The sequence below is a fragment of the Cervus elaphus genome, chromosome 31, assembly GCF_910594005.1.
Source record: "Cervus elaphus chromosome 31, mCerEla1.1, whole genome shotgun sequence".
NCBI classification, from domain to species: domain Eukaryota; kingdom Metazoa; phylum Chordata; class Mammalia; order Artiodactyla; family Cervidae; genus Cervus; species Cervus elaphus.
Genome location: NC_057845.1, coordinates 37,844,511 through 37,862,774, shown reverse-complemented (window position 1 = coordinate 37,862,774; position 18,264 = coordinate 37,844,511). Strand labels below are relative to the sequence as shown.

The 18,264-nt window shown below is 39.0% G+C and overlaps 1 protein-coding gene across 5 annotated transcripts in view; it reads right to left on the bottom strand.

The window, feature by feature from the left end:
- The window catches only part of ARL13B (ADP ribosylation factor like GTPase 13B), a 78,676-nt gene extending 60,806 nt beyond the window's left edge, over positions 1-17,870 (bottom strand). For 3 of the 5 annotated variants that reach the window (XM_043892636.1, XM_043892639.1, XM_043892641.1), the window contains exon 1: positions 17,514-17,870. In XM_043892636.1, coding sequence (XP_043748571.1) covers positions 17,514-17,572 — 59 coding nt within the window. In that variant the 5' untranslated portion in view covers positions 17,573-17,870. Of the gene's footprint in view, positions 1-1,568; positions 1,684-12,935; positions 13,003-17,513 lie in introns of those variants that run through there. The other 2 variants (XM_043892637.1, XM_043892638.1) reach the window with 2 other exon arrangements.
- Between the last annotated feature and the right edge of the window lie 394 nt (positions 17,871-18,264).

The window sequence follows — 18,264 nt, the reverse complement described above, 5'->3', positions numbered from 1 at the left end:
TTCCCATGGAGTGGAGTCAGGGTTTCTGCCAAGTGCAGTCATTCTTCACTGGCAGTCATTCCAAGAAGGGTTAAAAAAACAGAACTTAGATGGCAAGAAGGGTGTTTTCCATCTGCCTAAGCCTGGCTTTCTTGGAGCTGGACTTTATTAAACAAATAGTTAGTAAACATTTTCTGTATACCATACACCAGTGTTCTAGGTACTGAGATACCTGCTTATTAAAATAATCACAACAACAATGAAAAACAAAAAATGATAAACTCTTCCCTTTCTAAACTTATACTTTAGTTGCAGGAGACAATAAATATAAGAAATAAGTAAATTACAGGTTATATCCTATGTTAGAGGTGATTAAGGACTACAGAAAAAAGAATAGAGAGGGATAAAGGGGAGCAGGAGTGGGGGTGGAGGTGGAAAGAAGCGTAAACAGGGTGATCAGGGCAGGACGCACTGAGAAAGGAGGTAAGGTCTGAGCAAGGTCTTGAAGGGAGGAAAGAGAGCACAGTTGGGGCCGAGGCACGAAGGCGGTGGGCATGGTGCGTGTGTCGGGAGGTGTTGACACAGCAATGTTCCAGAATCAAAAAGGAAGCCAGTGTGGTAAAACCCAGTCATGGCAGCGCAGGGAAGAAAGACAGGAGATGGGAAACACATCAGAAGCCAGATCAGCTGGGCCTAGCAGGCCATGGTGAGTGAGGACTGTGGATTTTGTGAGTGAAATTAACTCTTCATGTCAATTTCCTTTGTTATCCAGGAGCCTCAGTCTTTTCTAAATGCTTCAACCATCCCTATATCCACCATGAGGAATACACAAAAGTATGTCTACACTTGAGTCAGTGGTCAGTCATTTAGCAGCCTTCTCATACCCCATTCCCAGTCAGCCAGAGATGGGGTCGGTGGAAATGCCAGAATATGAATTTACAGAGCTGAGGAATATGTGAGGTCTAGGTACTTCTACCCACGTGAAAGTTTTACCTGCATCACTAACTGAAGAATATGTTCACTTCTTTTTCTTTTTTTTTTTGTTCACTTCTTAAGGAAGCTTTGAGATATGAAGAGTATAATTTTACTACTTTGTCTGAAGAATTCATAACTTCCAAATATCAAAGTATAAGATTAAAGTACAAAATAATTTCCTAAACAAAATATAATAAATGACTATCCAAAAATATGGATGATATAGCACAAATAATATTTTGGATAATTCAAGTTTCTAAATATATAATGAATTAGACCATAATATTAACATTAATTCAACTGCTCTTGAATAATTTATTCCAAGATCTACAGTGCTTCAAACATCACCATAACGAAAACAATTACTTTGGGGGACAAATCCCCATTTTCTGTTGGTTTTCTTTATTCTGTAAATCTTTAATCCAGTTTTCTGCTAACAGGAGGGGCCGTGGTAGTTTGGCCTCAGGCCACACTATAGTAGGGGTAATGGCTCCCTCCTTCAAAAGGACTTAGGCCAGCACACCACAGCTCCCAAGACTGTGGTAGTCAGTGCCCCTGACCTTACATCAGGCCACTGTCGACCACGCCTCTGCCAGAGACTCCTGGACACTCACAGGCAAGTCTGGGCCAGTCTCTTGTGTGGTCACTGCTCCTTTCTCCTGGGTCCTGGTGTGCACAAAGTTTTGTTTGTGCCCTCCAAGCGTCTGTTTCCCCAATCCTGTGCAAGTCCTGTAATCAAATCACACTGGTCTTCAAAGTCAAATTCCCTGGAGGTTCTCAGTCTTTTTGCCAGATCCCCAAGTTGGGAAACCTGTTATGGGCCCTAGAACTTTTACAACAGTGTGAGAACTTCTGGAGTATAACTGTTCTCCAGTTTGTGGGTCGTCTGCTCGGTGACTAAATGGAGCTAATGGCAACCTCCTCCAACAGGACTTCTGCCACACCAGGCTTCAACAGTATGTGAACTGGGAACTTCCAGATGTTCAAGCTGGATTTAGAAAAGGCAGAGGAACCAGAGGCCAAATGGCAAACATCTGTTGGATCACAGGAAAAGCAAGAGAATTTCAGAAAAACATCTACTTCCACTTCACTGACTACACTAAAGCCTTTGTGGGTCACAACTGTGGAAATTTTTTAAAAGAGATGGGAACACCAGCCCACCTGACCTGCCCCTTGAGAAATCTGTATGCAACAGCTAGAACTGGACATGGAAAAACAGACTGGTTCCAAATCGGGAAAGCAGTACATCAAGGCTGTACATTGTCATCCTGCTTATTTAATTTATATGTGAGTACGTCATGTGAAATGCCAGGCTGGATGAAGCACAAGCTGGAATCAAGATTGCCAAGAGAAATATCAATAACCTCAGATATGCAGATGACACTACCCTTAAGGCAGAAAGTGAAGAAAAACTAAAGAGCCTCTTGATGAAAGTGAAAGAGGATAGTGAAAAAGTCAGCTTAAAACTCAACATTCAGAAAGCTAAGATCATGACATCTGGTCCTATCACTTCATGACAAATAGATGGCGAAACAGTGAAAAGAGTGTCAGACTTTATTTTTTTGGGCTCCAAAATCACTGGAGATGGTGACTGCAGCCATGAAATTAAAAGATGCTTGCTCCTTGGAAGAAAAGCTATGACCAACCTAGACAGCATATTAAAAGGCAGAGACATGACTTTGCCAACAAAGGTCCATGTGGTCAAAGTTACGTTTTTTCCAGTAGTCATGTACAAATGTGAGAGTTGGACTATAAAGAAAGCTGAGCGCCGAAGAACTGATGTTTTTGACCTGTGGTGTTGGAGAAAACTCTTGAGAGTCCCCTGGACTGCAAGGAGATCCAGCCAGTCAATCCTAAAGGAAATCAGTCCTGAATATTCAATGGAAGGACTGATGTTGAAGCTTAAGGTCCAATACTTTGGGCACCTGATGGGAAGAAATGACTCATTTGAAAAGACCCTGATGCTGGGAAAGATTGAAGGCAGGAGAAGGGGAAAACAGAAGATGAGATGGTTAGATGGCATCACCAACTTGATGGACATGAGTTTGAGCAAGCTTTGGGAATTGGTGATTGAGAGGGAAGCCTAGCGTGCTGCAGTCTGTAAACTGAACTGAACTAATACGTTTTGAAATGCTGTTCTTAAAGCAGTTACCAAGGAAAGTTGTTCGATTTTATCTCAAAGGCTTTCTTTTTTAAAACAGAATATTAGATTTAAACAAAAAAGTTCTCCAAACATAAAAATCACTTAGAAAAATTATAATCATGCTGAAACTGCACGAAATAAGTCTTTCTGGATTTATATTTTTATGTTGACTATCCCTGCCAGTACATAGTCAATATTTAAGATCATTATGCTATATACTTGAAAACATGGCTTTAATTAAATATCTGAGGTAATTAAATCCTTGATGAAAAAATATAACACTAGCAGGACAAATGAAAATCACATCATGAATTACTGCTATGTCTGATAACAATGAATTAAACTTATATTTTCAGAATAGAATGGGTTTAAAAAGCTAACAATCAGCTATCACTCAAAATTCTATGGAACTCTTAAACACTGAATATGTTCAATCTAACATATACCAAAATGTATATGTCATTATAGCTTTTGAAATATGAAAAATTATCATTGATTGGGAACAATTTGGCTGTGATGCTATGTCACAACAGAGAAATAAAATACTATGTCTTCTGATTATTGATCAAATACATTAGCTATTCAATTGAAAAAATAATATACAGTGTTCTTAGGTTTATAATGTCTTCAAAGTTGACAGCAGCAATAAAGGTAAACATTTTGTCATGTAAATAGACAGTTGTAATCAATAAAAGTAGACTAGGCATTTGAGTACTAGAGACACAAAAAAGCCTGAGCAAATGCCTGAGACATGGTTTCTATCCCAGAGTGCTTCTCTTCTAATGACAGTGACTAAAATGTGAACAAATATTTGTACCTTGTGACACTATGAAAGTTTAAAATCCTTATCCATATACACAAGATGCTCAGGGAATACAGAGCAGAAGACTTCATTCAGCCTAGAGATACAGGAGAAGATCTGGGAAGCTTCTTACACAAGTGATGATGCCTCAGCTAAGTTCTTAAATTGCACAAGTTTGCCAAGGAACGGGAAGGTGAGAATAGGAGGAAGTATGAAGAGGTTCCAGACTAAGAACACTGCCTGAGACACCACACTGAGAAGGTAAGAACTGGGTGCTGAGATGCTAAATCCAGGCAATGAAGAACACACCTCTGGAAAGCAGCCTTAAGCAAAAGGAGAACATGCATACACAACCACAACTCAATACAACTATGTATTGAATCTAAAGGGAACTTGACATACTGCTAGTTAAGAAACAAGTACCATTAAATAGCTAATAAGGTGAACCTTCCCAGAAGCTGGAAGTGATCACTTTGCTCTTCTTACAGTTATCATTGAGTCTTGAATTATATACCAAACCAGAAAGGATGACAAGGAAAGGATTCTGTTGTAAGAAGTACAGTATGTTTGTATTAGTAATAAGTATCAGAAATAGGGGTAACGGGTATTCTGATATATACTCACAAGCTTGGTGTTAGAGCAACCTCTGTTCAAGCCCCAGAACTGTCATTTCCAAGCTATATGACCTGGACACATTATTTAACTTCTCAGAATTTTATCGGTAAAATGGGATAAAAAAAATATCCATCCCATAGGATATGGTGAAATTACGTTAGATATGCAAGTAAAGTGTCCAATGCCTGTGGCACACAGTAAGTGCTCAAACTATAGCTCAACCTATTACTACAGCATAAAATTCAAGACAAGGAGTCTACAAAATGAGACCAGAGAGATGGAAAGGGATTAAGTAACGGAAGAGGATTAATGGGTTCAGTTTTGCACATGTTGAAAGAAGTGCGTGTCTCACATTGAAGTCTGAAGCTGGAGGAAAGATATGCCAAGATTATGAGATTATTATACATGCTAATTAAAACTGCAGGAATAGATGGAAGAGCACAGAAGGAAGAAGAGCCAGGGGACAGGGGACATGGAACCCTAAGAGCCTTTGAAGAAACTCTTACAATTGCAGCCAGAAAGAATTGAGACCAATAATGATGTTGGGATGGGAACAGCTTCCTGAAGGGTTAAGAGACAAACAGTATCAAACACTACAGAGTTCTGCAAAATAAAGGAATCTTTTTGGTAACTGCCATCAATTAAGTACCTCAGAAATGCTCTCAGCTTTTTACCAACCCTACAATACCAATGCTTTGAATTTATTTCATAATGTGTCTTATCTATTTTCACACCATCCCTGAAAGTAGAGAAGATCAAAGTTACCCAAAGTTACAGTGCTAGTAAGTTAATTAACAGCAGTTTCTATGGGAAGTTTAAATACAGTGATTTGTAAAAACAATTATTATTAATTTAAAGGGCAACTGGAACCGTCTTGTTTATCCTAAAATTTACCCACATTTATATGTATACCCACACACAGATATATACCAGAGAGTCAGGTTGTCTGGCTCATTTTCATCAAAATATTTTTTCCCCACGTTTCAGTGTATCCCAATCATAACCTATTTGTTAGAGCTAAGACAAGGTAGATTACCTAGTAACAGGTAGATTAACTAAGGTAATGAGTTGCATGCTGTTAATTAAATCTAATTATGATGTTAATGAAAAAGCTAACAGTGACATTTTTCTGTTTAAAATCCTTAAACAGAATCAAGTCCAAACTCTTGCAGCCTCCTCTTCTGCCACTCCCCAGCAGACCTTTAAGGCTGGGAACTTCCTAGGTCTTCTGGACCAGGCATGTTATCACAGCAAACAAACCTTAACTTTCTCATGTAACTTTTAATTCAGTCTTCTCAACTAGAACTTGGTTTAACTCTGCAGCCCCAGGATCAAATGTGCTGAGCATACACCTTGTACTTTTACTGAATGAAACAATATAAATGTATTTTCTGATCCCTGGGCTTCCCTCATAGCTCAGTTGGTAAAGAATCCGCCTGCAACACAGGAGACCCCAGTTTGATTCCTGGGTTGGGAAGATCCGCTGGAGAAGGGATAGGCTGCCCACTCCAGTATTGTTGGGCTTCCCTTGTGGCTCAGCTGGTAAAGAATCTACCTGCAATGCAAGAGACCTGGGTTCGAGCCCTGGGTTGGGAAGATCCCCTGGAGAAGGGAAAGGCTACCTACTCCAGTATTCTGGTCTGGAGAATTCCATGGACTAGTCCAGGGGGTCACAAAGAGTCAGATAGGATTAAGCGACTTTCACTTTATTTGCTAAGTAAACGTAAGTAAAATTAAAACATACAACTTTAAGTTGACACTGTACTGTAACAGATTCAACTTATATAAATCTTCAAATCAAAGTAACAGCTCAATATTAGATAATGTAATTAAAATTACATACATTAATTTTCTTACATTAATCGAAGTTTTCTGAGTAGATCTACATGCTGTGGTTTCAATACAATAATTAACAGTGAGAAATATTTTTAAAACTAAAATAATTCTGAGTGAAAAAAGAGTAGGGATTTAGAGAGCCAAAGACTTTTATATACATTATATCTCAGGGTCCTTTTTTATATAGAGATAAATTAATATGCCAGAAATGTAAGTCATATTATACTAGCATTTTGAACTTAGAAAACATGTGAATTCTGAATCTTTTCTGAATGGTATTATTACAATTTTTTGAACGTTTTTTGTGAACATGTACAACTCTAAACTTCCTCATCTGTCAACTAAGGAAGACAATACTTCAAATGAGATAATTACATAAAAGATATTTCTAACTTCAAAAATGTTATGCAAGTTAAAATAGAACACTGAGAAAACTAAAGCAAAATTGAATACAACAGAACTGGTATTTATTACTTAAAATATTTAAAACTACATGGAACAATGAGCAAATAACAAATACATATGAAAAGGGACCTGGAAATACTGCCTTATGATGTATGTGTGAGAAAACAAAAAAACCGACCACAAAGAGAATTAATGAAATGAAAAAACTTACCAAACCATTTATGTTGTGATTTTATGTTTCTATTATTTTATAATTACTATTTTCTGGTATTTTAATTCTGATTGTACCGTTCAAGATAATACTGCAGCAAAATCACTATCTAAATTTATGAAGTACTAAAAAGGGAACCAAACTTAGGGTCATATGCTGCCTTTGAAGCTTGATCAAATGAAATTCTTATTGTCTGCTTGTTCATTCCTAACATATTACTATAAAAAAATAAAACAAAACCTCAACATAAAGGAACAGTGTAAACTGTGGACATTAGTTAATGATAGGTCACTATCTGTTCATCGATTGTAACACACATACCCCACTAATGCAAGATGCCAGTAACAACAGAAATTAAGAGGAGGGAGGGTGTATGGGAACTCGCTGTACTTTCTGCTCGGTTTTTCTGTAAACCTAAAATTTATCTAAAAATAAAGACTGTTTTTAAAAATAAAAACTAAAAAATAAAATATAAAGAGGTAGAATCAGGATATCTCTAGATCCCTTTCTCTCCTAAAATTCTGAGGTTCCTACTATGAATAAACAAGAAGCTGTAAAGGGATAAAAAAGAAATGTAAGAAGTTCCAGTTCTGCCGTGGCACATCAGATAATCCCTGCTAATCTGCATGTACAGCTTACTTAAGAAATAAGAATCAGCAATTTCCATAAATAGTCTAGGATTTACAGTTACATTAACTTAGACCAAGAAAGATGGTTTATAGGGGACTGCTTCCCCTAGCAGAGATAACATACTACATCACGGCATGTTTTACCACATACCACACTGATACACAGAAAGCAACAAGCCACACTGCTTAGTGTGACATTTGAGTCTCTTCTTTTAGACACAGCCATGGTGAGTAACAACTTACTAATAAATCTGAAGTAAAGCTTTGTTAGGCTAAATTGTGACAAGGAAAAACACAGATGAGTAAGAAACTAGTTGTAGCTAGTGGGAAGTTGTAGGAGATAAATAGGGTGAAGAGAGCTTCAAAATTTATCCATTTCTTCAGGAAAAAAAACAAATGTGATGACCAAAGGTTAATATCAGTAAAACCTAGGGAAGCAAGCACATGAGTACTGACTACATTTTTCTTTTTGTTTAAATACTGGCAAAAATTTTTTTTACTATTTTAAATTATATTACATAATTCTTGCTGCCAAAATTCCTTCCTTTAAACTGATGCTAATTTCTGCCTCTCTAGGTGGGCTATTCCTGAAATCATGCTCAGGGAAAATACAGGAATCACAAATTTCTTCAAGACCCAAATAAAATTACACAATCCAAACTTCTGCTTGCAACCCTTGCTAGGAATCTTAGAAATCATCTTTAAACTCTTACATATTCTACCACGGGGCTTCCCAGGGAGCACAGTGGTAAAGAATCCACCTGCCAATGCAGGTTTGATCCCTGGGTCGGGACAATCCCCTGGAATACAAAATACAAAATAACCCAAACTGGTACTCTCACCTGGAAAACTCCATGGACAGAGTGCCTGGTGGGCTAAAGTCCAAGGAGCTGCAAACAGAACCAACTGAGCAACTGAGCACGTGGCATATTTTATCATATTATATGCAATATTTCAGCAACTAGATGCTACTTGGTATAAATAATTGGAGTTCTGAATATGTAGATGACAACATGTAAGAGTGAGGACCTGCTGACAGGGTCCAGATATTTACTGAGAACCATGGAAGTGGCCACAAGACTGGAAAAGGTCAGTTTTCATTCCAATCCCAAAGAAAGGCAAGGCCAAAGAATGCTCAAATTACCGTACAACTGCACTCATTTCACATGTTAGCAAGATTATGCTCAAACTCCTTCAAGGTAGGCTTCAGCAGTACATGAATCCGAGAATTCCCGGATATACAAGCTGAATTTAGAAAAGGCAGAGGAACCAGAGATCAAATTGCCAACATTCACTGAATCACAGAAAAAGCAAAGGGAATTCCAAAAAAAATCTACTGCTTCATTGACTACGCTAAAGCCCTTGACTGTGTGATTCACAGCAAACTGTGGAAAATTCTTAGAGAGATGGGAATACCAGATCACCTTACCTGCCTCCTGAAAAACCTGTATGCAGGGAAAGAAGCAACAGTTAGTACTGGATATGGGACAATGGACTGCTTCAATGTTGGGAAAGGGGTCTATCAAGGCTGTATATTGTCACTCTGCCTATTTAACTTCTATACAGAGTACAACATGCGAAATACCAGGCTGGATGAAGCACAAACTGGAATCAAGATTGCAAGGAGAAATATCATAAATTCAGACATCATACCACTTTAATGGCAAAAAGCTAAGAGGAACTAAAGAGCCTTTCGATTAAGGTGAAAGAGGAGAGTGAAAAAGCTGGCTTCAAACTCAACATCAAAAAACGAAGATGGTGGCATCCAATCCCACCACTTTATGCCAAATAGATGGGGGAAAAGTGGAAACAGTGATAGATTTTATTTTCTTGGGCTCCAAAATCACTGCAGATGATGACTGAAGCCATGAAATTAAAAGACACTTGCTTCTTAGAAGAAAAGCTATGACAAACCTAGACAGGGTATTAAAAAGCAGAGACATTACTTTGCCAACAAAGGTCCGTCTAGTCAAAGCTTCAGTTTTTCCAGTAGTCATGTATGGATGTGAGAGAAAGAAGGGTAAATGCCAAAGAACTGATGCTTTTGAACTGTGGTGTTGGAGAAGATTCTTGAGAGTCCTGTGGACTACAAGGAGATCAAATCAGTCAGTTCTAAAGGAAATCAACCTGAATATTCATTGGAAGGACTGATGCTGAAGCTGAAGCTCTAATACTTTGGCTGTCGACTTACTGGAAAAGACCTTGATGCTGGGAAAGATTGAGGGCAAGAGGAGAAGGGGGAGACAGGATAAGAAGGTCAGATGGCATCACTGACTCAATGCACATGAGTTTGAGCAAGCTCATGGAGAAGGTGAAGGACAGGGAAGCCTGGCATGCTATAGTTCACTGGGGTCACAGAGAATCAGACACAACCTGGTGACTGAGTAAACAGCAGGGGCTTGTGTTCCGGATAAAGGCTGCTCCCTCTACACAAAATAAATTGCAAGATAGATTCAAACATTAAAAATGAAAACATAAAGTACTAGGAAGAAAGTACAAGTGAATATAATCTTGGAGGGATGATGAATTTTCTATATATTACACTGAAAGAATGATACATTTGAATTAAAAAAGTTTAATTTTTATACTTCAAAAACCACCAAAAAATTTAAAAACATAACAAAAGAAAAATATCCATGACATGTATGAGAGAGAACGGGTTACTACTGTAAACACTTAAAATCTCCCATAGAAACAGCAATATGAAAATGAACCTGTTAGGTAGTTAGAATAGGGAAAAGGAGTCCAAAATGGCGGTGGATAAAAGACCTGGAAGGGGAAAGCCCTCGAAAATAGAACAAAGGAAGGTCCCAGGACCAGAGTGAGAACCTCAGGTAACACAAACAAGGCTCCTGGCTGGCCCAATTTACGTAAGACAGGCCCAGGGACAGAGAAACATATAAAAAGAGAAGCCAAAGCCCTCTTCTCTCTCTCTCTCTCTCTTCCACACGATGGGGCGCTCTTCTCTTTCCGATTTTGGATAGACGTGCCCTCACACCTCAAAGATGGATTTTCCTGCTATCATCTAAATAAATAGAGCTGTAACACTGAGCTGTAACTGAGTGATTTATTTAAGAGCTATAACACGGTCTGTCCTCCGAGAGCTGTGACCCGCCAAGGGGCTTTAATGTCCGTCACTCCAAATCTTTGTTGTGAGGAGACAAAGAATCGAGGAGCATACACTCGCTTGACATCTTTGGTGCCGTGACTCAGATAGCATACACTCTCGTGACAAACCTCTCCCAATAGTAATAAAAAAGTAAAAGGAATCTCTGCGAAATTCTCAAAAGAAGTACAAATATCCAAGGGGAAACAATCTTATCAGTAATCAAGAAAATAGAAACTAACATATCCACCTTAACCTAGAAAAATGAAGAAGTGACAACTCCTTTTCTTTTTTTTTTTTAGGAAAATAGCACTCTTACACCCTGCTGGTAGGAATAGAAACTGGTTTAAAAAAAAAACAAGAAGCCTGTCTGAAGAGTAACTTGGCAATATATATAATACACCTTAAACTTTTTCATATCATTTGATCTAGAATCCTAATGCAAAAACATTTATATAAGGACGCTCAGCAAGGCATTTTTGAAATAGTAAAACATTTTAAACATTCTAAATGTTTAATAACTGCAATGATTAAACACACCTTGGTGAATTAATACAACACATTACTCTGCTATTATTAACAAAAAGATGTCGAACAAAAAATATGCAACAATACAAAATGATGTTAACTAAGCATTAAGGCAAGATAAATAAATAAAAAGCTGTGAAATAGCACTCCATTATCTCACTACTGTTTAAAAATATTTACATGTATATAAGACATTCTACACCAAAATGCAAAAAGTGGTAATCTCTGGCAGATGAGATTGTGAGTTAATTTAAATTTGCCCCGTTCTGCTTAACTGTGCCTTGAAGGTTCTACAGTAAACTACAATAAAGTAATAAATATATTACTTTAAAAAACAATAAACACACATTACTTTTAAATGTTTTTAAATAACAACATCTCCTCTCCTCCAGACATCCTAGATGACTAGGGAAGTTGAATAAACATTACAATACATGGATAAGAGAGATAAATACAGGGGGTTACTTAGCAAACACAATGCAAGGTAAAGAATCTAGCTGGAACGCAAAGAAACTTTCCTGAAGGAAAGACTCTCCCAAGTGAGATTTAAGCATGATGAGAAATAGTCAAAAAAATAAAAAAGAAGATGAAGAAGGGCATTCAGGCAGGAATGTAGTAACTAAAAAATTTAAATACTCCAAATCTGGAATGACAGGAAGAAAAAAGAATAGCTTATGATGAGTTCATATAGCCAGGCTCAGGTCAAGTCACAAGTATCCTCTCAGTAATAAGTTTGGATGTCATCCTAAAGGCAATTAGGAAAGACTCAAGATTTAAAATCAGATGCATACTAAAAAGACTATTGACAGTGAGGAGGATAAATCTGAGGGGAATAGTGGAAAGTCTGTCAAAGAGACCTGGGAGAGAGAGAATGGAAGCCTTATTTAAAATGGAGCAATGGTATGGAAAAGACTGAAAGAGTGCAAAACACACAAGTGGTATTCAGTAAGAAGAAACCAAAAGACTTGATTGATGATTTGAGATAACAAAGCACAAAGACATGTCCAGGATTACTCTCGGCTTCTGAGCTGGGTAAGAGGAAGGCAGAGGCAATTCAACATGAAAGAAGACCTAAGTTCAGTTTTGGATGTGCTGCTATTGAAGATTCTATGGTAACTGGGTACGTAAGTCTTCAAGTGGTGGTTAAGTCTTTGAGTTGGAAGTGAGGACTTGAGAGTCAATGGTGACAAGGTAGCTGAAGTCCTATCTTGTGAGACTGACCACAAAGACAGAATACGTAGAAGACGAAAAGAGAGTCGAAGACAGATCCTGGAGGAAACTCATGAGTCAGGTGAAGAAAGACTAAAGACTGGAAAAAAGAGACAGAAAAAGAAATAGGTTAAATAGAAAGGTTAAAAAAAAATTAAGAAAAATAAATCAGAGGATTCCCAAGCAGAGAGTGATCTTAAGTGTTATTTGATGTCAAAAGATTGAAAAGTAGCCACTGGATTTAATAACCAGACAACATCTAATGTAGCAAGAAAAACTGAAGGGTCTGGGTAATGCAGAGGGTTCAGGAATGCATGAGAGGGGAGGAAGCTGAGAAAGTGCCAGTCACACCGGGTCAGTTGTTAAGTCTGAAGTAAAGGGAGGAGGAAGGATAGTGGCTGCAGGCACAGGATTGTTTAGAATGGCAGACACAGAACCACCACCTCCTAAAGATGTCCACATTCTTATTCCCCAAGCCTGTGACTGTGCTAACTTACCTGGTAAAAGGAACTTTGAAGCTGTGATTAAGCCAAGGATCTCAGATGAGGAGCCTATCTTGGAATATCCAGGTAGGCCCGATGTAATTACAAGGCTTCTTACTTATAAAAAGGAAGAGGAGATCACAGAAGACAGAAGATGTTATGATGTTGGCTTTGAAGATGGCGGAAGGGCATCACAAGCCAAGAATGTAGGCAGCCTCTTTCTCGGCTGGAAAAGGCAAAGAAAAATACTCTCCCCTAGAGCCTCCAGAAGGTAAACAAGCAACCCTGCGGATCCACTTTAGAGCTTTGATCTCAGAACTGCAGAATAATAAGCTTAAGTCACTAAGTTAATAGCAATTTTTACAGCAACATTAGGAAACATTTCATTTGCTTTATTCTTTAGGTAAGAGAGGTTTACGTATGTTTACATACTAAGGAAAGAACAGAAGCAAAGCTCTGAAGACAAAAGAGAAACATTTTGTATTTTTGATCAACTGGACAATAAATTTTGGGATAAAAATTTAGGTTTAATCTTACATCCGAGAAGTTCCTTCTGTGATCTCTGGCTGAATGCTGAATGACTGAGGTTCACCAGGAAATGGGAAGAAATGGAATAAACAGAACTAATTTGTTCCTAGAACTAGCCTTGGACAAGGAACCCTTCTACTAACAGAAAGGGAGGAAGGGAAGGGTATTTATGCTGACAAGTGCAAAATGAATTGAGGAAGTGGTAGTTCAGTCGCTCAGTCATGTCCAACTTTTGCAAGCTCATGGACTATAGCCCACAGACTCTTCTGTCCATGGGATTTCCCAGCAAGAGTACTGGAATGCGTTGTCATTTCCTCCTCCAGAATTAAGGTAAGTAACCTACTAATCAGCACTTGTCTCCTAAGATTGCAGTTATTATTTACTGAGTAACTACTATGTGCAAAGCATCAAGTACTTGCATAAATTTTCTTTCTCAAAATGTTGCAAGACAAAAATTATGCACACTTGACTGGGGGAAAGTGCCAAAACTCCTAGGATTCATATGAAAACCTGTATGACTCAAAACACTACATTGAGAAATCTGGTAGACACTACCATAACCCAGTGATTAAGTACCAGTACCAGTAATTAAGTACCAGTAATAAGACATATCAAAATCAGGTACCCCTTGATATGATGTACTGAAAAGGACATTTCACCTCCATGGTATTCCTTTACCCAATTATGCAGCAACACTTTTATCAAATCACAAGAAAACAATGTGAGGGATATTTTACAAAACAATTGACAAGTACTCTTCAAAGTCTCAAGGTAATGAAAGACAAGAAAAAACAGAGGAACTATTACAGACTGAGAGAGAACAGAAACGCAATAAAACAATGCGGAATCCTTGACTAGATCCTGGACCGGAAAAAAAAAGAAAAAGCATTAGGTGTTAAAACAAGTGAACTCAGAATAAAACCTATAATTTAGTTAATAGCATCATACCAATGTTAACCTCTTAGCTCTGATCACTGTATCATGAACTCAAAAAGTTAAAAAAAAAAAAAACAACCCTCTGATTCTACAGGAGAAAGTCACTTATCTATGAGTCTAGCTTTCAGTCTATTCAAGGTTAACTTTATGGAGCAGCAGAGCCTACGTTTAGGTTCTCTCTGGTGGTTAACAATAGTGCATATGGTATTCCTGAATTCCCTGGCATTCTGGTCTGACTCCTGTCCTAGACTGGTGCTTGAAGACTTGACCTCTGACTCCTGCCTTTGTCCTATCCACACATTCTGACTATGCAATCTAATCCCTGATTCCAAACTCCAGAATAATATGCTTGTTTGGAGAGTATCTAAGTAAGAACAAATAGGTAAATACAAAGGATGCAGTGTAAAGTCAGCAAAGTAACCTCAGAATAGAGTGTATTAATGATCACTTTCTCTCTTACACACACTCACTCCTCACATTTGCAAACATATCTTCATAAAATATAAATATGAAGGGGAATCTCAATAAGGAGCTGCTGCTGCTAAGTCACTTCAGTTGTGTCCGACGATGTGTGACCCCAAAGACGGCAGCCCACCAGGCTCCACCGTCCCTGGGATTCTCCAGGCAAGAACACTGGAGTGGGTTGCCATTTCCTTCTCCAATGCATGAAAGTGAAAAGTGAAAATGAGGTCGCTCAGTCGTGTCCGACTCTTAGCGACCCCATGGACTGCAGCTCACCAGGCTCCTCCGTCCACAGGATTCTCCAGGCAAGAGTACTGGAGTGGGTTGCCATTGCCTTCTCCTCAGTAAGGAGCAGTATAGCCTAAAACATAAAAACTACAGAGCAATATATCATAAAGCCACAAAATTGGATATATTTTTACAATCAGCTTGCTCATTTCCCATTTTGTTCTGGCAAATGAACTACCTGCTAGTATTGTTTACTTATGGATTTGCAAAGGAGTAATCAAACTACATACAATACTTTACAAATATTTACTCAGCCATTATGAACCAGGCATCAACACGGTACTTGAAAGACGGTATAACTCATTTATTTTTAAGTTCTCTGACAGTTAGCTCTATCAAACTTTGATTTTATCCATGTCCTTCATATTAGGCCATGATCTAGCTAATGAGGTCTAATAAAAAATACAGTGCAAGCCATATATACAAGGCTAAATTTTCTAGTAATTGCACTTTAAAAAATGAAAATAAAACGTGAAACATCATGTAATCAAACTAAAAAAAAAAAAAAGACTGATATTTACCTTTTTCCTTCCTGTATAACAAATCTTCAAAATCTACTTTGTATTACACACTTTGCATGCATGTGTGCTCCGTGGTGTCCAACTCTTTTGCAACCCCATCAACTACAGCCCCCGGGCTCCTCTGTCCATGGGATTTCCCAGGCAAGGGTACTAGAGTGGGAGGTTATTTCCTTCTTAAGGGATCTTCCCCACCCAAGGATTGAACAGGTGTCTCCTGCATGGGCAGGCAGATTCTTTACCACTGAGCCACTGATTCTTTACCACTGTTGGGAAGCCCTACGGCCTCTCAATTCCAACTAGCCACACTTGAAATGCTCAACAGTCATATGAAGCTATCACCACCCTATTGGACAGCACAGATCTTGATACTACTATTTATTAAAGAAAATAAACTGAGTTATAGGGTTAAATTTCAATTTGCTTTATTAATCAAATCCTATTATCTTTTCTACTCAGCAATCAATACAGTCTCTGTTCTCTGAACTCTGTACTTTCTTTAATCATCCCAAAGATTATTACATTACAGCTCCTGAAAGGAGCAAACACAAAGAATAATGAATTAAATTGAAAACTTCTTTGGAGTGAAAGGTTTTTGAGTGTTTTTAGTTAAAAGGACACATACTGCTACTGTGCTCTCCTTAGAAAAATAAAATATTTTTTAAAAACCAGACACAGAGAAAAACAAGGGACCATCTATTATGAATGATCCTCCAAGCTTAGTAGAGGCTGCAGTCAGACCAGAATATGTTAAAAAGAAATTAAATCAGCCTACACATTCAACACATCTTTGATTCTTTAAAGTTGATCACATCACTTATAAGATTCACATCCATTTAAGACTTAATAATGGGAGAATTCAAAAGTTTCATTTAAAGCAAATTTCCAAATACAGACATGTATTTTTCCTTATAAGTATACCTTTAAAGAATAGTTCATCCTTATGGCAAATACTTATTTGAAATGTTAATGATTTAAAAAACCCAAAACTTTTGCTATAAATTACCCTTGGCTTAATTCTAAAGTAGAATTATTTTAAAAACAACATTATTTATAAAGACAAACAAACTTAAGGTTTCTTTATAGGATGAGTAGCTCAATTTTAAAAACATAATTTTCACTGACTTCTTCCTAGCACAGTGCCTGGCACGTGGTATTTTCTCAATAAATGAATGAACACCAAGTAGCATGCTCTAAATATTAATATTTAGCATTTAAAACGAAATGTTAAAAAGTGGACTTTTTCAACTAAAGGGCTTAACTAGATCTCATGTAAAAACTGAAGCTACACTGCAGTTAAGAACACCTTCCATCAGTTATTCTCATTTAATTCAACACTCCTAGAGCACAGATATTATCACTCTCTTTAATACGAGGAGGGTGGAGCGAAAAGTGGGAAAGTCATATAATTATTAAGTAGTGGAGAACGATTTCAAGTCCAAGTCCCAAACAAAACAGTGCGTGTAGTGGGAAAGTGTTTCTGGATGTTATGAAAAACATCTCATAATGCTCTATTAAAAAAATCCCATTACAAAAGTTTCAGAGGAAAAATACACAACGGATAGTCTCCAATTCCACACACACACACACACACACACACAAAACCTACAACTTTTTAAGAAATTGGGACCCATTTATAACAACATTAAGTATTACGGAATAGAACTTAACTGCAACTAAACTGAAAGGCTACGTCCTCCTATCGCTCCCTGAGGAGATAAATCAAACTGGGGGCGAAAGCATCCCTAGCGGCCTGTGAGAGACTCGAGCTGGAGGCCGAGAGGAGAGGCGGCGCCCCTTGCTTGGGGCGCAGCTGGCCCCCTCCCCCAGGAAGGCACCTGGCCAACTGGCTCCAGCCTACCTGACGGGCTCCCGCCACCGCTTGAACCAGTTGCAGCAATTGGCCATCAGACTGAACATCCCAGGCCGCTCCTCCCGCCGCCTCCCATCCGAGCCCGGAGCGGAGATGGGCCGCTAGTCCTCCCGGGCCGAGTCCTCGGGGACGCCGCCGCCGCTCCGAGGAGGCCCAGAGGAGAATGGGCCTGGAGGAGAGGCCGGGAGACGGGTGAGGGCGGTCACTCTCAGAACCAAGCCCAACAACCGCGCCTGCAGGCGAGCGGAAAACCTCGCTCCTCGCCCACGCAGTGGGGACTAAAGGCGCAGCTCCACAAACCCAGGCACGGTTATCCAGCCGCCAGAGAAAACCCCCGCGTCAACGTGCTGACGTCCCCCCAGGCGCGGAAGGCCCGCCCCAAGCACCACCCTTACACTTCTCCAATCACCGTTGGACGGCCCGTCGCGAGGCTCTCTCAGTGGCTGAAGAGGCCCGTCTCCCCGCCCCCGCCGGGGGCGGAGAAGGGGGAGTGGCTTGGAGAGAGAGGGGGAGGGGGGCAGGCGCTTCTCGTAGCTAGGCAACGGAAGCGTCCAGAGATGAGTTGAGGGATTTCCAACAGTTCTTAGGCTAAGAGGGATCTGTACACTTATCCAAACTGTGTGATCGTGCTGCTCCTTGTCTGTTTCCAATCCCAACTGAGATCCCGAGACCTCAGGTCTTGCGCGTGTCTTGTTCTCTTAAAGCAAGGAGTGGATCCTGAGGGATGCCAGCGGACACT